At 44.5% G+C, this 24,831-nt stretch overlaps 1 protein-coding gene across 2 annotated transcripts in view; it reads right to left on the reverse strand.

The window, feature by feature from the left end:
• NAV2 (neuron navigator 2) overlaps nucleotides 1-20,058 on the reverse strand; it is a gene marked incomplete at both ends in the record, with an annotated part of 712,365 nt that extends 692,307 nt beyond the window's left edge. For both annotated transcript variants that reach the window (XM_084252230.1, XM_084252229.1), the window contains one exon: nucleotides 19,984-20,058. In XM_084252230.1, coding sequence (XP_084108356.1) covers nucleotides 19,984-20,058 — 75 coding nt within the window. The remainder of the gene's footprint in view (nucleotides 1-19,983) is intronic.
• Nucleotides 20,059-24,831: the final 4,773 nt, after the last annotated feature.

Here is a 24,831-nt window from a genome sequence, read left to right on the forward strand (position 1 = left end):
CAATGTTACATCAGTGTGCCCTCCTGACCCCCAAATCTGGCCTTTGGGAAAAATCTAATTGCCTGTTCTAAGTGACACAGGAACCATGTGGGTGATAAAGTTATATACTGTCACTTTGTGATTATGTGCCCTAATGGAAGGAAGAGCGCAGCGAACGAATGCACTAGTGAATGAGTGAACACACACTCAGATTATTTATATTAAGCTCAAGAATGCAATATAGTGATGTCTCCATTAATGCATCATCTGGGAACTCAATGCTGCAAAGATGTCCACCAAGGACAGAGGCACAGGCAAGTTGCAGGGGCTGCATTAAATAAAGACCCAAAATGTCAGGCTTTTCCAGTCTCACTGTGGGAGTGTTTCTAGTCCTTAGCACCCACAAGGATGGACATACAGATCAGGCAGTGAGTAGCTTCATTCGGTGCCAATGGAAGGGAGACAGTTTCAGAGGGAGGCAGACAAATCTCTGAGCAGAAATGGCCTGGGGATCCATCACCTTGTTTAACAGAGCTGGTGGGGGCTTTTTTGGAAAAGCTACCACCATGACTTGCTATAGACTTGCCATTGCTCATTCGTTCATTCATTTAGTCATTGCATTGAATAGTTTTTGGAGCATCTATAATATGCCAGACATGAGACCAGAAATAGAAAAATGAATAAGATTTGTCCTAAATCGGGCCTCCCAGGTGGTGCAAGGGATTAGGATGCAGCCTATGAAGCTATCCACAGCCACTGCAGTACCAGTTCAATCCCCGGCCAGGAAGCTACCCATATGGTGGAGCAGACCTCTCCTGACACACCTGCTGCTCCCCTCAGCAGTGTATTTCAGTTGATCTGCCTGTTCTGTTCCCCACTCTCTCTCTGGTGAATCCTCTCACCCCCCGCATGCCTCTGGCCTGTACCCCAAGCCAGAGGGTATGCATAAACAGATAAATGCATAAGCAGATAAATCTCGTGTGCATAAACAGATAAATCTATTTAAAAAAAAAAAAGATTTGACCTAAATCCTTGAAAAGCTCATTGTTAAGTAAAGATAGCACAGAGCTGTCCACAATACAGTGTAAGAAGCCCACCACAGAGGCCAACTCCAGGGCCCTGGTAGCACAGAGGATGGGTCCTCAATCCAGCTGGGGGTTAGTGGTCAGGAAAGTCTTCTCAGAACAGGTGACCACCAATCTGATTTTTGAAGAGGACAAACAGTTCAGCACAGTCATGCTCAGAGGCTGTGAAAACAAATGGGGTCAGGAGATCACAAATGGAGCTGTGTGACCCAGATTGAGGGCCTTCTCCACATTCTACTACTTTGGATGTGACAACTCTGGGCCTCTGTGTCTTTGTCTGAGACACTGAGACACTGACACTGTCAGTGTTTTTGTCCCATTTATGACTCTGGATATAAAGACCCAAATATCAAAGGGAGATTCATCTGGACCCAAGAAACCTGCTCTACCCAGTGCCCCAAACCAAAAGATCTGACCCAAGTCATTGTTAAAACAGTCCAGCAGTTACTAAACCACAGCTACTAGGCTCTAGCTAGTTGTATGTCTAATATTTAAGGGTGGTGGGTAGGGGAGAGGGGTAGAAAGGAGCGGCCATGTATAGACCTTTCATTTTGCCGTGGACAGCCTCAGTATTCTCTTTTCAAAATAAAAAATCCCTGAGAAGTGCTATTCTCCTATTTAACAGACCAGATGGGGAAACACAGTGTCAGAAAGGAGAAGCAATTCGCACAGTCCCACTGTTAGGGTTGGAAACAGAGCCAGCTCTTCCCAGGACATCCCTCTGCCTCCTGCTCACCACTGGCCATGCTGGCAGACTCATCCCAGGCCCCTAAAGCCTTTCCTAACCTCTATCCTTCCCTGCCCAGGTCTCTGGCTCCCCTCTTCTGCAAACTGGCTATCAGGGAAAATGGTAGAAAGCGACCTTGCTAGGAGAACTGAACAGAAAGAGCAGTCCTTGGCTGCCTTCCCAGGGAAGGGATGCCATTCCCAGCTTCTCTCAGTCCACCTGGAGCTTCAGACCTAGAAGGGCCCCATGGAGGGGGTGTGACCACTGGGCGCAGCTGCTGCTTCTCCCAGAGACCAGCATGGGGCTCTTAGGAGCCAGGGCTGCCCTGACGTCATGCCCATCAGTAACCCGACCCTGATGACTGCTCTCTCCTGGCCCCTGCCAGGCCCATCATGCTGCCGCAGGGGAGAGGTCAGCCCCCAGGGGAAGGGGTCAGGTGGGGCTCTCTTTAGGGGCTGCTGAAATGGGAGATCATTTTGGTCACTGACATCTCCCATAAGACTTACCCATTCTCAGACCTGTTCCTAATTCTCCCTCTCTGGCTGCTTCTAGGATCAGACATGCTTTCACTTCACACTAAAAGACTCTCCTTTTGGGACTTCCACTCTACATGAACTGGTCAAGAGCACTAGTCTTACAGCACAGGGCTTTGTCAGGGCACTTTTTACTCTAGGAGAGAAACACTTATGAATGCACCCTTTATTTACTGGCTGACACATGCATGCCGTAAAATGGGTCTGCCCTCTGACAAGAGAATGAGGCTACCAGAGGGAAGGGACAGGGAGGGAATAGCTGGGTGGTGACTGGTGATTTGGTGGCGAGCATGGCGTGATATATACAGTCGCTGAGGTGAGTTGCACACCTGAAGCCTGTACAGTTTTGTAAATTAATGTTATTGCAAGAAAAAGAATAATAATTTCTTATTGATTAAAAAAGTGGGACTACGTACAACCAAAAACTAAATTTATTTAAATGCAATTCTAGCAAAGCATGAAATCTGAAAAGTCTTTTTAACCCCCTGGGCTATTTATGGGTGCTGCTATGACTTTGGCACTATGATCTACTCTGGAGGCTAAAGAACAAAAAGAAGACGCAACCTCTGCCCTCTGGCATCCTGCACTCTAATGGGGAATGTAACTACCGTAATTACCACAATTTCTGCTGCTGGTCACATTTACTGAATAGTGACAGTCTACTGGATACCTTACAAGTATTATCTCACTTGATGCTCATAATAATCCCAGCATATAGTGGCTACTGTTATTTCCACTGAACAAAGAAGTTAACCAAGGATCAAAAGGTGAAGTGACTTTTTGAAGGTCACAGAGCAGGAATTTTTATCATTTCATTTCACGGCTCGTGCTTTTAACCCACATGTCATTCAATGAAATAGTGTATTAATACAGAAAGTTGAAAAGAGTCAGAAGAAAGAAGAGAGTAGAGATATGGAAGGTGTCAAGAGGATAGGAATATGAGCTGAATCTTGAAAAGTGACTGGTTAAAAAAAAAAAAAAAAAAGGAGAAAATAGGCAAAGATATCACCTCAATTTCCATGAGAAAGTTAGTCCTCTGAAATGGCTCAAGGAAGTGGCAGATTTGAGCTTCAAACCTAGGTGTTCCTACCATGTTCTACCCACTGCAATGCTTTGTCCAGTGCCTGGCAAGTGATGCATGTTTAATGATGGGTAGATGCCATTATTAAGTTTTTCTATTGCTATGTATGTACAGGGTAGTGTTTCCAAAACTGAGATCTCTGCACCCCTGCTGTTCTGTCACATTATTTAGGGGGCACCCCCATGAACTTTTAAAAAAGTCACATCCATGGTTTTATTTCAATGGATATTAGAAAGAAAAATGAGTAGCACATCAAATCTAGGATTTCGATAATATATTTGGGACAAGGCTAATAATCTTTCAAGTGAGTTCATTTAAAAGACAAATATGGGGTAATAATATGGCAGAAATCACGTCAATGCTATGACCATGTCCGATAATGGCATATGACAGAAAAGGACACCCATGCCAGAATCATCAGGGCCAGCTTCAAGGCCCAGGTCTAATGTTTGCTGCTGGGGGACTTACCTAGCTTCTCTGAGCCTTTACTTCCTCATCTGCAAAGTGGGAACACTGGCAATACCTCTTGCAGATTGTTGAAGTGAGGACTAATGTGATGATGATCCAGAAGTAGCTGCACCAAGGGCCTTGGCAGTTGCTAGTCCATCTCTGCTCCTCCGACCTGCTTTACTCTCCCACCTGTACTTTCCTCACTCATGTCCTTTCCTGTCACCTCAATCTCATGCTCCTTAATCTAGCTGAGATCCATGATCCCTGGGCACCATTCTGGGCACCCAGTGATTCCAGCAGGTGAATGTCTTCTGCCTCCTTAGTAGTGTTGATAAAATTTGGAGACTGCATAGGAATCCAAATGGGAAGATACTCCAAGGACACAGGGAGAAATTATTATTTTTTTTTAATTATCACAGGCCAAGGGTTTCATGTTGTTCTACTTATGCAAATTGCTTATTTGCCACTTCCCTCTTCCCAGTCCGTCCTGGCCCTGCCAATGACTGAAGGCCACAGAATAAGAGTATGCACCCACCCAGCACTGGCTTTTCCAATGTCCTTAATCTCAATCAGCAGGTTGAGCTGGCTTCCTGGCTTCCTGGGCTTGGCATCATAGCCCCAGGTTCATGCAAGATAGTCAGAGAGGCAGACAATTTACAGTTGGCAACTTTGTCCTGACTTCCAAACAGGGGCACTCCCCCAAAAAAAGTGACCCATGTATCAAACACCAGCAAAAGGTTCAATCAAAGAGCCTAAGACTCTCACTCCAGTCCAGCAAGGAAAGACAGGACTCACCCAAGGGTAGCTGCTACTCCAGGTGACAGACAAGGATTAGAACTCAAGTCCTCTGAAAGTGTGACTTTTTCTCAGACTTTTGTAGACAGGTTATGCTGGTCCCAAATTAGACCTGCTAAAAGCTCCATATCTAAGTTCAATTTCTCATGGAGCTCGGAGAGGGTAAAAGAGAGTTCACTCAGGATCAGTACCGATGAAATATCTCAATTCTTTGCTCAGTACTTTGTACACTTTATCTCCTTCAGTGTAACCCTACAAAGGGTTAGAATTTATTAGTACCCTCATTTACAGATGAGGTAGTGAGGTGCAGAAATGTTAAGAAACTTTGCCAAGATCAAAAAGCTAGTACATTCAGAGGAAGGGATTAGGATTAAAACTTAGATTCTCTAATTGCCGAAGTTCTTTTACCTTTCCATTCGGCTTCCTGTTTTCCACTGTTGAAGATCCCATCTTCCCTGATATATTTCATTTGTCAATTGGTGCAACCTAAGCAGTGTTTGTTTAATTATTCATTTAGTGCTTGGTGTCTCCATTAGACCGTGAGCTTTGTGAAGGCAGGGACAATCCAGTGAGAAAGATAAACATTCAACAGATGATTCCATCACCCCCCTAGGGTAGGTACCCCAGAGAGTGCCCCCAGTTCTCCAGTCTCCCCTCTCCACCAAATTCCAACCCACTAGTGCAGAGACATCAATCACTGTCTGCCCAAAGGTTATTTTAGACCAAGTCACCCACACATACCTTGTAATTGACTGAGGAAACAGATATATAATTCAAGAGTGGCCAATCCAAAACCTAACCTCATTATACTTGCTTCTCAACAAAATGGGAAGGGACAATCCGATTGTCTTGTGATTCTGAACAAAGGAAGCATAAAAGAAATTCTTAGTGGACAGTGAAATTGAAAGAGTTGGGCAGTAATGGTGGGTGGAGGTGATGAGGATCCACTGAAGTTAGAAGAGAAAGAGACCATGACTAGCCACAGAGGAAGGGTGATAGGCAGAAGAGAAAGGAACTGATACACCAAGAGAGGCCAAGAAAATAAAGACAGCCAAAGAGAAACAAATGATCAGGACCTAGAGTTGCCTTATCTTCTGCCTCCCTGAAGTCAATCATGCTTGAAATTATTCTGCATTCCTAAGTATATGTCCCTTCTATAAACAAACAAACAAAAACTCAACTCTTTTATTTCCCTAAGGTAATTTCAATGAAACTCTGCAATTACAAAAAGGAAATCATTTCTTCCAATCTATTCCTACAGACCACTGATTTGGATGTTAATGGAACTGATGGTAGACTTTATTGTGAAAGTGATTCTGAAACTTCAGGGTACACTTAAATCACTGGAATGCTTACTTATAATACAGACTCCTGGACCCTAAGCCCACATATTCTAATTTGGTGGGTTTGGATCAGAACTGTTGTTTCAGTTAATTCTGATGCAATTGCCTTAGAATGGAACTTTGAGGACTCCTAAATCAAATTACTGTTCATTAATTATATTGTGAAACAAATTAATCATATAAGACAAACATGCCTTGACCATATGATGTTGTGATTTATATGAAATATGGATTTTGATCTTTTTCCCTTTTAGGGCACAGAGCTCCAAAAACCCTTGGAATTTCCTAAGTCATGAGACACATAAAGATCTTTTGTTAATTAGGTGACTCTTAGAAAGCATGTAAGCATAGAGGCTGGTTGCCACTAGAAGAAACCTTGTGATCAGAGGGTAGAAACTTTCGGTCCCATCCCCCAGCCTCTGGGGAGGAAGAAGGGAAAGGCTGAGGGTTGAGTCACCAATGGCCAACAAGTTAATCAATCATGCTATATAATGAAAGCGTCATAAAATCACAAAAGATCTGGGTTCAGGGAGCTCCTCGGTTATGAAGATTGGGCGAGAATTCTGTGACTGGAGAGGACATGGAAATTCTGCAGCCCTTCCCACTCATCTCTTCCATCTGAATGTTCCTGAATTACATCTTTTCATAACAAGCTGGTAATCCATGATAATTTGTGATCCACTCTAGCAAATTAATTGAACCCAAGGACAGAGTTATAGGAAACTTTGATTTATAGTCAGTGGGTCAGAAGTATAAGTAACAACCTGGATCTGTGAGGAGTATCTGATGTCCAAAGAGGGGGTTGTTGGAACCTCTAAACTAACTAGACGCACAGGTGAGAATCTTGGCTTGTCTTTGCCTCTGAGGGGGGAGGTGGAGACAATCTTGTAGGACTGAACATTTAACTTGAAGAAACTGATGCTATCTCTGGTAGATAGTGAAGTGAATTACAGGATACCCAGCAGGTGTCTAGAGACTTGCTTACTGAATGTGTGGGGGACCTTCTCTCAACACTGGAAATTGAAAGCCCAACAAAGGTCTACATGGTTCCAGGGTATATTAGTCAGTTTTTGCTGCATAACAAACAACCAGCTTTTGTATGCTCAGGGGCATACAAAAATGGCCATTTATCTCTCATTCACAGGGTCTGTCTGTTTGCTAGGGCTGCTCTATTTCAGGTATGTGCCATGTGTTTCTGAGGACCAGGATAGAATGTCAGAAGCTAGCTGGGACATATTGTTCTTGAAGTGGAAATCAGAAGGTCCCAGACAGGTGAGCAGAAACAACTTATAACTCCAAGGCTTCAGCTTGGAACTGACACACAGAACTTCCAACCACAAACCAGAAATCAAGCAGTCACTGGCCATGTCCAACATCAGTGGTGCAGGAAAACACCCTCCTTTCACAGGGCTAAAGGGAAAATGACTATTGTAAAATAATAATCTAAACAACGATGTGCATATAGTCTATGATACCACTGGGAAGCACTAAGATCAAATCACTGGAGCTGACGCTCAAAGGAAGGATCAACCTTAATCAGTGTCTCTTTGTGCAAAGCTGTCTTGAATGTCAATCCATTTTCTGCAAAATCACCTGGAAGAAAATATCATACATCTAACCTGCATACCTTTTCTTCCGGGTAAAAGGATGCAGTTGAGTCCAGACATTTCTAATCTACATCTACATCATATGTCTCCAGTTCAGAACATTCCATGGACTTCAAGAGGGTAACTCTCCCTCTTTGACTCCTCATTACTTGCTCTAATAGTTTGTCCTATTGTGCTACATATAATGGCATTATTTTGCACTGTTTTGACACATCCCTTATTAGGTATATCTGAGCCACTGTCCTCAACGCCTAATCGTACCTCTAAATAATCAGCTCATGTAGATAGCAATGCAATGACCTTCCAGGTCACCTATCACCATGGATCCATGGAAACTCAAAGTAAAAGGCACATCTCTTCCAAGGGGATAGAAAATAATAGTCATAATAATAAAAACAGGTCTTCAACGTTAAGAAATCCATACACATAAGCTGCACAAATGCAGGACATTCACCTCGAAGCAGTCCTCTCAGGCATTCTTTCTCCCACAACAGAAACAAAGACCACGAAAACCTTCCTCTTTCTAAGATGCCACTGTTCTATGTGACCAAGAGTATATCAGATTGTCAGAGGACACCTGAGTCTTTCACCTCCCTCAAACTGAATGTTGACTCCCATTCATTCAGCAAATATTTACTGATCATCTATTATATGCTAAATCATGTAAGCTATGTTAGAAATACAGAAATAAATATGAAACTGAATGGCCAATAAAAGAGTGACTCTAGGGCCTCCCCTGGTGGCGCAGGCGGTTGAGCGCTGTGCTGTGAAGCTCTCTGCAGCCTCTGCAGCACTGGTTCGATCCTGCCAGCTGGCGAGGGTGCCACATGGTGAAGCAGACTTCTTCTGCCTTGTCCACTGCTCCCCTCAGCAGTGTATTTTGTCAGTCTGCCTGTTCTGTTCCCCACTCTGTCTCTGGTGAATCCCCTCACCCTCCCGCACATCTGGCCTGTACCCCGGTTCTTGTATAAAATAAATAAATAAATCTTAAAAAAAAAGAGTGACTCTACACCATGTGAGATGCACAAGATGTAGAACTAAAATTATTTGTTCTGTTTTTTAGATTTCATGAAGATTTTCCCATGAATTTTTGCTTATTGCATTTTTAAAATTATATCAATGAAAAAAGAGACAAATAGTTAAACTTAGAATCTCATTTTTTTTAAGATTTATTTATTTATTTATACAAGCACTGGGTATAGTCAGAAGTGCGGGAGGGTGACAGAATTCACCCGAGCCAGAGTGGGGAACAGAACAGGCAGAGTGACGAAACACACTGCTGAGGGGAGCAGCGGGAGCGGCAGCAGAGGTCTGTTGCATCATGTGGGACCCTTGCCGGCGGTCGGGGATCGAACCAGCGCTGCAGAGGCTGCGGACAGCTTCGCAGCCCTGCGCTCAACTGCTGCGCCACCAGGGGAGGCCCTAAAATCTCATATTTTGAGGAAGGCTCTCATCTACAAAATACCCTTTGGGGGGCCTGAAGGAACTTCACTCACCTACCTTTGAAGAAAAACCTGGATTCTGAAGCAGCAATTCAGGGTCCAAAGTGCTACTTCTTGCAGCTTCATAAGAGATGGAGCATGTAGGATCCTGCTAGAGAAGCTGACTCCTGTCTCTCAAGTCCCACTGGGACCCCAGGGGTTCAAGGTAGCGTGGACACTACCTTGAGATAGGCAAGGCTTTGGGTAACCTTGTCTGCCGCTTAGGCAGCTTAGCCAAGGGGGATATCCCTGCGAGCATAATTCCCAATCTCTCTCTCTAACACATGCAGTTACACAGCTCAAACTCATTTTCTAGATGATCCCCCAGTTCACATGTCAGGAGCCACTCTGATCTTCCTCCGTCAGCCACCCAACCCATTCCCAATCCTTGCCCTTGCTCCCCATGCCCTAGCCCCCAAACGATGTGAGATTGCAGATACAAGGTTTCCGTTGCCAGCCGTCCTCCAAAGATGCTGCATTGTGAAACCACCCACTCCTGCTCTGTCATCCACATCTCCCCTCATTTCTCTTCCCAACCCTTACATTCCTCTATTTCTAATTATCCCAAAGAGAAGAAAGATTAAAAATTAATGCCTTTAGGATGAGAGTCAGAGTTGTCATTATTTTGATTCAAACCGCAGGCATGGAAAAATCTTATCTAAGCTTGAGTAGCAAAGTAACCTAGGATAGGATTTGGAAAAACTTAATTAATTGGAACACAGTTCTGCCAGGCAGGTTTATTCCCTGGGAAGTGATACCACACTGAAAGAGACAAGGGTTAGAGCTCTTCACCCCCATTTGGTTATTAACAAAATCTAGGTAAACAGATTTTTTTTTCCTGGTCCTGAGCTCTTGGGGGATATCGTAAAGTATAATAAATAAAATTTATAAAATATATTCAGGCAAAACTGCAAATTGCAGAAGACGTTGTGAAATCACCCGAAAGGTTTAGCCTAATTCCTATGCACCAGCATCCTGAAAATTCAATGTGCAGAACAAGGGGGTCAAGGTAGTTCCTAGAGGTAGCTACACAAAGAAAGATCTGATTGTCTTCAATGACGGTACCACTAATGCAGAAAAGACTTTCTTTTAGGAAGGCATGTAGCAGCAAAAGTTTAAACTAGAAGGAATTTTATGTGACCTTCAGTTCATAGAAAAGTAAAGTCAAATAAACTAGCAGCAGTCACCCAACTTCCTTGCTCCTCATTTCATTCCCCAAATATGCCACAGAAAGGATTTTGCCAAATGAAGAAAGGAGAAAAGAACTGTAATAGAGATCACTTAATGCTTGTATGTGAAGTATTATGTTAAGTACTTCAAGTGCACTGTCACCTATAAACCTCATCAAAGGTTTTATTACATCCTAATTTTCAAGATGAAGAAGCAGAGGCTAGAAATGATAAATAAATGAGCCGAGGTAACAACCTAGTGACATGGTCACTCTTTTTCCCTCCAATTTAAAACCATATTTTTGAAAGTATGTTAAAGGCAGAAATGAATGGTTGCCACATCTAGTTGTAATGGTGAAACAGTACAAATCAACAGGAAAATACGATGACTAAAGAGCTCAAACATGCTCAAACATACTTATGTAGAATGCTGGGAGATGGGCATTGTTTACTGGTTCTTATTAAATCTCGGCCCTTCTTTGGGCTGAGAACCTGATAATTTGGTTCCTAGAAATCAGTTTGGGATAGAATTGGGAAGCTGAAGTAAAATCATTATATTATATTCATAACTATGCTCATGTAATTTATATCAATTCTACAAATAAATGGAAATGGTCACCTATGAATTTTTGTTCACCTACCACCTTTCAGGCCAAAAATACCCTAACTTTTCAGCATCTTAAAATCAGATCCCCATAATGCCAAGTCTTATTTTCCATTCAAAATTAAGTCAAAATAATAAATCATCAGCATTAATTTCTGCTAATTGAGAAAGGCAGGTTTATTCCCTGGAAAGTGATACCATACTGAAGGAGAAAAGGTTCAGAGCTCTTCACCCCCATATGGTTTTTAACAAGTTGCGTGACCCTGGGCCGGTCACATGCCTGCCCATGCCACATACCATCCACCAATGGAGATCACATCAACAGCTCCAGGGCGATTGGTGCAAGAAATGATAGTGTGTTAGGCAGTCACGATTCCCAGTGCCTCTGGGCTATCTGAGACCATTCTACCAGGCACAGTGGGGAGGTTCTGAACTTCAGAGATACTTGGGATTTGGAACACCTGTGATGTGGGTCAACCACATCTAGTTGCCAGCCAAATTCTATTCCTTTATATCTGGACTCATCTTTCCCTTCCCTTTATCTTTTATATATATATATATATATATATATATATATATATAAACATCATTTTTCATTTTTGCACAATGTATGCATTTTCATCTTTTTTTTTTTTAAAGATTGATTTATTTATTTATACAAGCACTGGGTACAGTCAGAAGCGCGGGAGGGTGAGAGAATTCCCCAGAGCCAGAGCGGGGAGCAGAGCAAGCAGAAGGACCGAAGTACACTGCTGAGGGGAGCAGCGGGCAGCAGAAGAGGTCTGCGCGCCATGTGGGACCCTCCTCCGGTGGCCGGGGAGCAGCCGGGGATCGAACCGGCGCTGCAGAGGCTGCGGGCAGCTTCACAACCCAGCGCTCAACCGCTGCGCCACCAGGGAGGCCCTGCATTTTCATCTTGGTTATAGTCCCCATACAATTCTTACCACACTTGTTTTGATCCTACTCCCTTCTCCCCCCACCCCCATGGTGTATCTCTGGTTTATAGTTGCTTGTTGATTTTGATTTTTACTTTATTATAATTAGTCTTTTTCCTGATCCTTTATTTAGGTTTTCTAAATTCCTGCTATGAGTGAAGGCATCCAGTATTTTTCTTTTTTTTTTTCTGGCTTATTTCGCTGAGCATGATCCCTTCTAGCTCCATCCATGTTGCTGCAAATTGCTATGAGTTTATCTTTTTTGATTGCTGCATAATATTCCATTGTGTATATGTACCACATCTTCCCTTTATCTTAGCCCCAGAGTACAAGCCTATCATCAAAGGCCCACATCACTACTGTGCCTCGTAACTGGTCTCTCTGACTCCTGCTTCCCTCACCTACACTGCTACCCTCATCCCTTCCCATCAGTTTATTCTAAAATCTTCCCAAGCTCCCCTATTTAGGTCATTACCTAATTCTGAAGCTTGTAATGGCTTTCTCTATGCCTACAGGATAAAATGCCAATTGTTTACATGGGTTGTCCAATCTCTTCATTCTCTCTCCTCTCCTTTTCATTCATGCATTGGTTCCAAATAATCCCAAAGTTCTGCCAGGTACCAGGTAATGAGTTGGTTGTTGGGGAACAGAGCTACTGTTTGCGCTCAAGGAGTTTACAGTCTGGCAAAATAACTTAATCCAACTCTTTCACTGTGCACCAGTGTGTTATCTTACTGGGGATGCTTAACAAAATGAGGGGCTTAACAAAAATGTGTTTTCTCACAGTTCTGGCATCTGGAAGTCCAAGTTATCAACAGGTTTGTTTTCTCTTGAGGTCTCTCACCTTGGCTTGCCTTCTTGCTCTGTTCTCACATGGCCTTCCCTCTTTGCACGCTCCTGCCTGAAATCTCTTCCTCTCCTTATGAGGACACAAGTCATATTGGATTAGGGCCCCTCATTTAACCTTAATTGCTTCCCTAAAGCCCTATCTTCAAATACAGTCACATTGGCAGTTGGGACTTCAACATACAAATATGAAATGGGGAGACACAATTCAGTCTATTCTATTGTTTACACATGTAGACATCCCTTGCTCAGCTCATAGGCAGAGTTCAAGATCCCCCTCCTCCAAGGAACCTCTCCCCTACCTCTCCAAACCAGGTAGACAATTACCTAATGTCTCTGCCACTGTTGGTTAACTGACTCCTCCAAGACATTGAAGGTGCCAAGAGATCAGTGACAGGACCTGAGCTCATCATAATCTCAGTGTCTCATGCTGTGGCTGACTCACATAGTAGGGACTCAATAAGTAAATGTGAGCTTGTAGATGAATGTGGCTGAACTTATTCTGTCTCAGCTTTTCTGCATTGAAATGCAGACAAGGCACTGGCCCAACCCCTGTTTCTTCTCTGCCCCTTACCTGAGTAGGGCTCAAAATGTGCTGAATTGAGTTGCATCTGGCTTCAGTCCCATTCGATCCTTTTTCAACATCAATGACATGTGAAATGTGCTGTGGTTGGTTCTCACTGTCCATCCCCTGAGTGGTGAACACCCCCTCCATTCATGCCAGGAAGACAGGCAGACCATCCAGGCAGGGAGCTGTCAGGAGGCAGATCAACTTGTAACTGTTGCTACCTCTGCTCCAAAGGGAAAGCAGCAACACATAAGCCCAGGCCAAAAAGTCAGCATTTCAGCTAATCTGGAAAGAGCTCAGGGAGTTGTAGCCTCAACTGACATGTGAGCATCCATCCGTCCAGAGCTAACCACTCTGTTAGCACCTCAGAGCTCAGATCACTAGGACAGAGGAGAATTCCTTTAAAGTAATCCGACCTCACCATCAAGGCCTGTGATGATGACTTTGGGAAGGGCAGTGGCAGGTAGCTCTGATTTGCAAAATGATACAGACATAGCTCTTGGATGAACAAGCACCTATAAGAGGTCACACCGGCAATCTCGCTATGGGGGGTGGTGGGGTGTGTGTGTCTGTGTGTGTGTCTGTGTGTGTGTGTGTGTTTTCATGTCCGCAAGGAACGTGGAAAAAAATATTTTAAAAGCTCAGTTTTAAAAACTTAGAGATCTATAAATCCCAAGGCAAGGTGAAATTACAATGAGGTGCTGGAATTTAGCAGACAAATTAGCTTGGAACCTTGGAGAAGTGCCTCAACCACCTCCTTTGCTTCTGTAAAATGGGTTAATAATATCTACATCAAGGGCTTGAGGGAGCTTTAGAGGAGATATAAAGCACATAGCAGTTGCTCAATTTTTTGGTTACTTTCCCAATCTTTAGCCTATTGATCCAATTTCTTAATCCTTTCTGGAAAATTCACTAAATCTAGCCATGCATATTTGGAAAAAATACCTTAAAATCTGTACACCTTGCTTTTCTTCTTTTCCTGAAAGAAGGAATATAACAATTGCCCTGCCTCCACCAAAATAAACCAAGTGAAAGACACTTTTGCCAGGAGAAGCACTACAAAGTGTAATGACTTCGGGTTGTCCTATCCAAGGGGCCCCAATTTCCCTCCAGTCACCAATGTGTTAAGGTTTGGCCCAATCTTAGATTACTTCCTCTTTCAGCTAGGTCTAATCATCTCTCCAAATGCTCTTGCTTCTACCTTCAAAACTTTGCTTCTAAATATTCTATTCTACTCACTAGACCCAATCTAACTTCTCTGAATTAAATGTTTTGATGACTGCAGAGAACGCCTCCCCACCTCCTTGAATCTTATTTCTCTCTCCTCTTTCCAGAAGCATGGTCAATATATAAAACCAATCATTTTGGAAAATGAAATTCAGCTTCAGGAGCACAGGGAAAGAAGAATCTCAAAGTAACAAATAACAGTCATTCAGCCAATATTTACTGGGGCCTCCTGTGTGCCAGAGGATGAAGAGGTGGACAAGAGCAGTTCCTTCTTCGGTGAGTCAACAATTTGGTGCAGAGGAGTAACACGGCGGGGACATCAGACTACAAGGAGAATGGGGTGACCTTCTGACAGGGTGCACTTGAGCACACACAACAGCATGAGGAGAATCCACGCTACATGAGGATGGATGGGTGAACTGGGCAGGATGTTCTTCCAGAAAGAAACAATGCCTAAGCAAAAAACTCAGAGGTGGGGTGATGTGAGGGTTGTTCATAAAGCAGCCATCAGAGTTTGGCAAGAAGAGATTTGGTAAAAGAAAAGGGGAGACTCGTTTGATGGCTGCTGTGTGCCAGGGACCTGACCACTGTGAATAAATACCACTGGGTTACAGAGCTTTTCCAGGATGGAAGGTGAAGTCTCTAAGACTCCATGAGAGTCTAGCTTTTGCCTTAGAAGTTGCAACACAGTGGAAAGGACCTGGAGAGAGTGTCTTCTGTGGACACTGGGGTTGGGGGCTGGGGTGGGGATCACTAAATGTAATGACAAACAGCTGGACTCCAGGAAGTGCCCTGCCAGGGATGGAAGATGAATGAAAAGGGGGAAAAAAAAAAAAAAAGAAAAAAAGAGAGAGCCAGCCAGGAGGTTATGCCACCTGCAGGGCAAGATTTCTTGAACCTGAAATTAAAATGGTGGTGTGAGATTGAAAGAGACAGCTGCCAGACACAGTGCGGCAGAGGAGCAAATGTGGCTGAGGGCTGGGAGAAAAGGTAGTGGACTGGAGGGGTAAGAGGGTCTAAAATGTTAGATGATTCTAAGCAGCAAGCACAGGGACTCTATTAATAAAAATGAAGAGCAAAGGCTGATGAGGCAAGTTTGATAATAATATATTCCCATTTTGAAGGGCAGGATTTGGCAATCCAGAGCAGTTCAGCCAACCCTGGAAATTTTAATTATACCAAGCCTGAGTTCACCCTCTCCAAAGTAATTTTTAAAACTGTCTCTGGGAGACTTTCATGCTGAGAAACTGACAGCCAGGAGAATATTCAAACTAAACCATCTTTGTCACCACTCAGTCATCAAGTATCTTAAAAACCCCTGAACAATTCTCATTTTACTGTGTTCCTCCTCTGTGGGGAAGCTCTGCCTGTGAAGGACACACTTCTAAGGTGGAGTAGAGAAAAATCAATCCAAAAGTCATTCCCTTGACTGATCAATAGGTGTCTGTCAGGAAAATTTTACTTCTTCCATCTATGCCCGTTAAGTGGGTTCTTATAACACTGAACAATACTTACTTTGCTGAATTTCTCACTGTAGCAATTCGCAGCCCCCTGCCTCTCTGGAAATTTTCTGACTGCAGCACAGAATTTGAATTTGTCAGATGCTAAGGATGCCTAGAGAGGGGATATCCAGAAGTGGCACTAAGGTAACTCACCAAAGGGGGCCTCTGCAGGGCTCCCCCGTCCCTGCCACAGGGTGAGAGCAGGTGCATTCACATCTGAAGTCAGCCGGCTCATCTCCCCATAGCCAGCTGCTGCTTCTCCCCGAGTCTCTGCTCAAAAGACACATCCTTAGGGAGGCATCCCCTTACACCCAGCCAAAGTTCTCCCTTCTAGGGGCAAGAATCTATCTTAATCTGCATGGAGGGTGCTCAGGTACAGAAGAGGTGGAAAAATTCATAGAGCTATAAACTCAAGAAGCATGCACTTTAGTGGTTGTAAGTTATGCCTCAATAAAAAGGAAATTAAAAAAGAATCATAAATATGAAATGCCGCCCTCTCTCACTCCTTACATCACTATGCTCTATTTATTTTCTTTAGTGTGTAAAACAGTGTCTGCAGAAGGGCAATGAAGTGTTTTGCCTGTCACCATTCAGAAAGGAACTGTCCAACACATTAGCTACCAGCCATGTGGGTCAATTTAAGTCTGAATAAATTAAAGCAAAATAAGATTTAAAATTAATTAAAATTTAAATTAAGATTTAAAATTAATAAGATTTAAAATAAGATTTAAAATTAATATGACTAATTTAAAATTAGTCATATTTCAAGTGCTCTGTGGCAGACATGGCTATGGGATAGTAATTTGTACAGCTCACTAATAGAATATTTCCATCATTTCAAAAAGTTGTATTGAACGGAGATGGTCTAAAATGTATGCTTCAGGAACTCAAGACCTTGTCTTTCCAGTTGATAACAAGAATGGTGTTTTGCAGGTGGAAAGCACTTCAGAAATACTTGTTGAATAGATGAATAAAGCAACTTTGTAATACTGAAAAAAAAAAAAAAACCACAGAGCAAAAACAAAAACCTGGAAACACCCTAACTATACATCCATAAGGGATTAGTGAAAGGAATTTGGGCACACTCTAGAGTGGAATGCTGTTCAGTCTTTAAAAGACACAAGGTCAGTGTATATGTGACAGACATCTATAGACATCTACACTACATTAAATGAAAAAGCAAGCTTCTTAAAAGTATGATTCCATTATTATCAAGAAACACAAACCAAACATGGTCAGGAATGACATACACCAAGCTGTTCATGGCAGTCACTGCTGGATAGAATCAGAGAAGAGGGAAATTTACACTCTTTATTCTTTTGTAATATTTGAGCATGTAATGAGTATTACTGGAGGTTTTAAAGATATAAAACAAAATCACAGGCTGCCTTCCGAGAACAAAAGGGAAAAAAAAATGCCACATTGCAAACTATCCCATGGATATATAAAACAGTTCTGAAATAATTACAAAGTGCCAAATCCCTTACCAGCTTCATTCATTTATTCTTAACAATTTCCGTGTATTTAAATACCGTTGTCCTCTGTTGAACACTTAGAATGTAAAGATCAGGGAGGTTAAGCGGCTTTTCCAAGGTACAGGTAGCACACAGCACAACTGGCATTTGAACCTGGCTGTCTGGTTCCACACCTCATGGCACTCTTCCCTGCAGAAAGCACAGACAAATACCCCCCAAAAGCCACTCCCAAATGTACCCTGGGCCAGCACTCCATCTGTGACACCCAAACACAGGTGAATCTACCATGAGATGCATGATACCTCCCAAACCTTAGAGAAAGTGACTTTTGCTTCTCAGGAGAGTAAGAAATAGAGCAAAATTGAAGGAAGGTAGCCACTCTCCCCTCTGCCTTGTCTCCCCATTTTATCCCACAATGTCATTCAATTAAACAACAACCGAAACACAGAGACACACACGCTGACAGCCATGCCACAAGGATCTGGTGCCAATAAATGCTCATAACTTAGGCATGCTGGTGGGGACTGCTCAGCTCCCCAGCAGATGCCTCGATTGTGCCTTTGTTGGATTTTCAGCCAATCCCCCCTGAAGAGGAGTTTTCAGCTCACCCGACATTTCTGAGCCAAAACACTGCAGAGTCGCCTTTCAGCTCCATGGACAAGACATTCCAGGCTGCATGCCGGGAGGCTTGTTTAGCTTCACACTTGACATAAATGGGGTGTGTGTTTACCCACAAACACACACATGCACCCACCAACAGAAGCTGCTGCCGCCAACAGAAGCCACGGCTGTGGCGGTATTTCTAGAAGCCCAGAAACTGTATTTGAGCAATATGGAATTCACTTGTGATGCCTATCAGGAAAAACAATCTAATTCCTCCTAAGCAAAGTTTCAACCACTGCCCGGAAAATACAGTAGGAGATGAAATGTAATACTCTATTAAGCCTTATTTTGCCAGCACAAGTAAGAGCTCACTCAAGCATGGAGAGTCATTAAAATGGATCTTACATATATCATTATAAATTTAATAATCACCATGACGGCTAGAGTTCAAGTTAAAATGAATGTCAGCTGAGCATGACCAATTGATGTTACCCCAGCTGCCACAGAGCCTCACTTGGGGTTATATTCTACTTCCAGAGGCTCCATCGTACATGTGGACCCAACACAGCCAGAGCCAAGAACAGATGGGAAATGCAGACATCGACACCTAACCAAGGAGAGGCCGTCATAATTGTGTATTATCTCGATGTACCAGCCCAATTAAAATTTTCTACAGTGTCAGAGGTCCCAAATGTTCCTCCACTAAGTGTCTAGATGCAAACTTGGCTGGCACTTAGTAAAATACAGTTAATCCCAGGTTCTATTCACAGTCATTAGTGACTTTCCTCTTATCTCTCAGGAAGCTCCTGTAAAAATAGGAACAGACAGGTCTAGTAGGCTATACTCTGAATAAATCAAAAAACACAAAACAAATTTCCCTAGTGTAGGTGCCAGCGATCAAGGGCCTTCGTGCTGCATAATGGAAGCATAGTTCAGGAGGGAAATTTTTCTTTCCAGCAATGGAGTCAATATCTATGTTTTTAAAAATGTAGTTTGTTTCCTTTTTTTTAATCCTTTGAAAGCCAGAGCAAAACCTCAAACAAAACTCTTGTCAAATACAGAATCATCTAAAATTATGGGCATGTAAGGGAGAGTTGTAAGGCTTGTTTTCACCTCCAAATGTATCTCATACCAAAAAAGAAATGATGTTTGAGACTGTTGAAGCAACCCCACACTGAGAGAACACAAGTTTTTCTACCATCCCCAACATTTCAGAGGACTTGTCAGGAATAATTTCAGATTAACACGGACGCTGACTCTGCTTGTGCTATAACCCTGGCCATGCGCCGGTCCTAGCAAATCCCCCACAAGTGAGACAACAACAGCTTCAACTTTCTTCCCAGACAACCAGTCACTCAATGTTGCTCGCAAATGCATCTGGCTTTTAAAGACAAGTTGAACTTTCACTGGTAGACACAGATCTGGGGTTATTGCAGCTTTCAGACCCATGACAGCAAATGACCTACACTCAACAGGCCTTTTTTCAATAGCTGTGACATTCTCGCAGATGGGGGCCAAAGAGTGGGGTGGTATATGTTTTGATCCATAAACACAAGAGCCAGCAGACCACACAAAGAATAATTCAAACGAAACCACCGCTGTCAGGAGCATGATTTCCAAAAGGTGCTAAGAGTGTGTGAATCCCAAAGGGAGCTCAGCACAAACAAGCTCTTATTTGACTTAGGGAAGCCCAACGCTTTTTGATAACTCCCTGAGTTTAAAGAAACCTTTGCCTTCTGGCTCCCAGGATTGAATTTTTCCCCTTCTTTTTCTCTCTCCCTTCCACCACCAACAAGTCATGGTTTTAAGCCCCACGCTAGGACTGAGCCAATGATGGGCACCACCCAACCTCCTTAAGCAGAGAAAGCCAAACCAGAACAATTGTCAACAACAACATTGTGATCACCACCTGCTCTTGAATCATGCCTGGCACAGCCCACACTGTGAAGAAGCAGCGAAGTTCTTCCACTTACCCTCTTTTGATCTTCCAGTCCATGGGTAACCAGCTTTCTCTTCTGCTGTTGGCTGGACTCAGAAACCGATTCCATTTCCCAGGAATAAAATCCCCTCTTTCCTTCAGCGGTGCTTCCAAATCCACAGAGGAAGAAAATCAGCCAGACAAAAGTGAGGCATGCACGCCACCAGACACGACTCCCGCCAGCCGAGGAAATCCACACCACCTCTTCAAAGGTCTTCCCGACTTGTTAAAATCCACTCGGGGACCTTACTCGCCATCCCTGCCTTAGCAATGAGGGCGGCTGCTGCCGGCATTGTGAGAGCTGGGACTTGGGGTTTTACTTCAGTTCCAAGACTGGCTTCCTGCGAGCCCAGAGGACCGATTTGGGCAAAGACGTGTCCATATCCTGGGGCACGTGCCACATTACTGCCCCAGAAAGCCTTTCCCTCACTGTCTCCTTGGCACTGATAATTTATATGTCAATAACAATGTAAATGGGCATTTAATCCACCGAGTTGATAGCATCCACATCCCTCTCCGGCAGCCCCTGACTCCCATAAATCACCACAAACGTTGCTGGCAAAGCCGCCCCTCACAGCTCCTGCAAACGTTCATCACAGAGGTTGCTCCCATCCTGGGCTGTCATCTTCCTTCCTGAAGAAACACCCATACCTGAGAAGAAAATGATCAAGAGGCACATTTGTCTTTTGTGGAGCAATACAGGTTTGAGCTGTCTTGCCCACCAACTGCAGCCCAGACCAAGCAGCTGTCAGCGATCTTCCTCTGAGTCCCCCAATTCTCCAAAGCACATCCATGGACAAGCAACTAAGGGGGCCTCAGGGCTCCCGACTTCTGGTTAGAGACACAGAGTGAACCCTGTTCTCAAGGTAAGCCTGCGGAAGCCTGGAATAAGTTATCTTTCAAATCTATGTGGGATGCAGCAGCAGCAGCAGCAGCATCATCGTCATCATCAGAACACGGCTCCCAGGTATGATAAGACTGGGAAGCAATGGTCTGTGAAGTAAAAATGCATCAGCATTCCCTCTCTGCCCCCCTCCCCAGTTACAGCTGCGGAGGCAGCGTATGGCAGGCAAGACACCAGGCTCCGCTGGGGAGGTGGAAAAGAGCAGGCTGGATCAGCTGAAGGCAGAAAGGCAACTGTGCCATGAGCTGCACCCCGTGCCTTGGAACCTGCAGGCTGAACAGGCACCCAGTCACCTTCCAGCTGACGTCACAGCAGCTCAGAGGGACAGGGAGGGAGGGGAAGGAGGAGGCTCCGCACCAAAGAAAACATTTCATAGTGGTGCATCCTTCCATGGGCAGTCAAGAGCTTGGAATAGATATCAAAAATATATTTGAGAATCCCCACGAAGATGCCGCAATTAAAAAAGCACAACGCCTCCTTCCATCGTGCCAGCACCACCAGGAAAGAAAAAAGAGGAAAAAGCCTTTACTAAAAGGCACCAGTCTCTGCCAGCCTCTCTAATCAATGCACTAGCCATTCCACAATTCAGACCGCGCCAGCCTCCGGGAGAGCTGTGGCCAGATCCGGCCACAGCGGGCACTAGACAGAAGCCCTCAGACCCTCCCTCGCAGCTGTCCTGACTGGTGGCTACTTTGGAATGAGGCCGAAGCCATCCCCCATCCCATCACAAAAGGCTTCCACGGGGCTCTATGCCAACGCAGGTTAAAAGGCAGACTAGAGACTCAGCCACAAAGGGTTTGTGAAAAGGAAGAAGAGAAATGCTTCTCTTGGGAGAAAAGCTGCAGAAAGGTGGAAGGCTTGTCCCACACCACATGAAACACTCAGCTAGAGCAGGTTTCTCCAAGCGAATTCCCCAATCACAAATGTTCTAAGGCGGGCAAGAATTGATGACAGCAAAATGTCCAGAAGAAGAGCATCTTGTACACCCCCGTGCATCCATTACCGGCAGCACAAGTGAAGCCCTCGATTGGCCCAGGAAATGGCTGAGCTTCCAGAGAGAGGTTAGACGCCCTGTGATTGCTCATCACCACCATCTCCACCGCCCCCTCAAGGGATCCCTGTCAAAGGTGAGAACTCAGATCCATGCTTTCTAGCTGCAGATTGCACGCAAATATACTCTGGGAAACTGATTCCAGCTATCACCTTTTTCTGAATCTAAACTGAGACCTCAAACTAGAGGACTCACACAGATCTAGGGTTGAATCTCAACTCTGTTACTTTACTGAATGTGTGACCTCGAACAAATAACTTAGCGTCTTCAAGTCTCGGTGTCCTCAACTATAAAGTGGGGATAATAAAAGCACCTAAGAGTAGAAAGACCAAGATCACCTATTGATCTTGATCAAAGGTGATCTAGGATAATAACTGCTGACATTTATCAGGTGCTTTCCATGTGCCAGAAGCTGTCTACTGCTTTATATACTGATTCATTCAACAAATCTCTGTTAAAGATTTGCTATGTGCCCATTATCCAGCTTTACAATTAGGGTTTTTAACTCTGCATTGGAGATGAGAAAATGAAAGATAAAGAAGGTCAAGTGACTTGCCTAAAGTCACATAATTAAGAAGTTGTGAGGCTGGAATCTAAACCCAGGTCTCACTTCAAAGTCCTTGTGTGTTTCTATGCCTCACTGGCAGGGTTAGTTGCTTGACTTTTCACAAGCAACCTGGGTCAAGTTGACATTTTTTACAGCTCCTGGCTCTCCTCATGAATAATAATGAAAGAAAAGAAGCCCCTGCCAAAGGATCTCCTACTTGGAAGGACCTTGTCCAGCAGGCACTTCATTTGCTCTGGAATATCTCCATATCTGAAAACAGCTCTGCCCTCTGCACCAGGCCCTCAGCACTCTCCCGGGTGAGACCCTGTCAAATCCCATCATGCCAGCCGCCGCCGCACACTCCCCATGAGCACAGGAGGACAGACGTCCTCACCATAGAAATCCCTCCCCATCAGCGGGAGTGGGAGAAGGTTCAACACCTCCTGCAAGCCCTTTGTTTTTTTCTGGAAGTCAGTCTTTACCAGTTCTGGGGCTTTGGCCATCTTCATGCTGAAGTTGGGGAGGGGGTTACCCAAAAGGGGGGAGAGGCAAGGATGTTATTGTCAGCTAGCTGCCATATCCAATCTGTCTCCTGTTTTTTTTGGGGGGATGTGGGGGGCGGGGCAGGGAGGCTGCTTCTTGAAAGCAAGTCCTAATGTAAAAGCTCTGGGTTTTAATTGGAGAAAACTCAGGAAGTTTAAACCTTCTGGAAAGAAAAGAGTTGAGGGGCAAGAAGAGTTAAGAGAACATTTAATTGGATTGTTAAGAAGTCAACATGTTTGCTGAACTGATACCTAAATGCAACAACATAGCAGCGCCTTCCCTTCCTCATGCCCTAAGTCAACCAGCAGCATGTAGGGGAAAGGGAAGAAAACCCCCCCAGATTGCATCTTCAGATGGTTGAGGGGAGCATTGTGGGCCAGACCTAGCTGTTCCACATGCAGATCATCCAGTGTCACTGAAAACACCCCAGACACCCTGATCTAAACAGAATCTACAGAAGGCTTTAACTTCCCTTTCCTCATCTACCCAAATCCTTCTTGCTTTCTGAGCAATCCTCAGGGAAAACAATTTTTAAAGGATGGTTTGTAGGTACAGCCCAGGACATGGGGAGCCAGGGTGGGGTCTAGTCTCAGATTTACAGGCATCCTTCAGAAAAGGGAACTGACATGTCTTCCTGAAATCAAAATCCATCCCCTACTAAGCACCAATTTGGAATTGCAGGTGCTAGACAAGTCACAGGCCAGTCCTTTGCAGGTGGAATGTTCTTCCTTCTCTGAGTGTTGGAATTTAGAATCCCTTTTATATGTTTTGTCAGCACATGCTTTTTAAATTCACCCAAGTTTTCAAAATTGGACAAAGTAGCTTTGGCGGTTCTTACTTCTTTCCCTTTCTCTAACTGTTCCTGTGACCCCAAATCTACCTCCCCAGGTAGCTCCAAGAGCAGGGAAACTGGTTTTAAGCCTGGATTAAAGACTAGGGGTGCAGGAGGGTGGGTGGGGGGAGTGAGAAAGGCAAGCCTGACCTGTTTCAAGTTAAAACTGGAGTTAAGCTTCTGAAACAAGGCTGCATCCCTCTTTCCAATGGTCTAATTAACACTCATCACCAACACAGCATTTTTAATTAGTCTTGGGTGCCAATAGGGGAAACGGAGGAGCTTCTTGGAAACCAAGCCTTTCATTAATCAATCAATAAATAAGTTACATAAGATGTAAGAAAGAGAGCTCAGGTGGTAGGGTGGTTTCCGGGCTGAGTGTTTAATTTGGGGGCTTTTTGGCTCCCGAAGGAAGCCCGCCAAAGCTGTCCACTCCTGGTTAGCCCCCGGGGAGCGTTGCCCCAGCCCACAGCCCTGGCGCCTTTATTTGCACATGGCGAGCGAGGGGAGCATGCTCCCTCCTCTTCCCTGAAGAAAAGAAAGGCTCACACACAAAAATAAGTCACTGGGGCCCCAGCTGGGCGGCGCGGGCTGCTGCTGTCGCCAGGGTCCCTTTGCTGGCAAGAAAGGAGTCGGCTCAACGGAGCGCACGCCCCGGGGAAGAGATGCAGCCCGGCGCTCGCGCGCCCCCTCCCAGCCCACCGCCTCGGCCCTGCAGCCCGCGGCTACTGGAGCGTGGGAGAGAGCCAGGGAAGAGGCCCGGCCTCATTGCCCCCCCCCCTTGGATCCACCTACACATGCACACTCACACACAGAGATATGGCTGTGGATTGACACAGGCATAGTAGACGCTCGCAGAGATCCAGACAGACACACAGACTTAGACACACACACATCCAGACACCATAGCAGCTCAGATCACCAGTGGATGCACACCCTCCTGGAGAGGGACACGAGCAGTTTCCA

The sequence above is a fragment of the Talpa europaea genome (assembly GCF_964194135.1).
Source record: "Talpa europaea genome assembly, chromosome: 1".
NCBI lineage: Eukaryota > Metazoa > Chordata > Mammalia > Eulipotyphla > Talpidae > Talpa > Talpa europaea.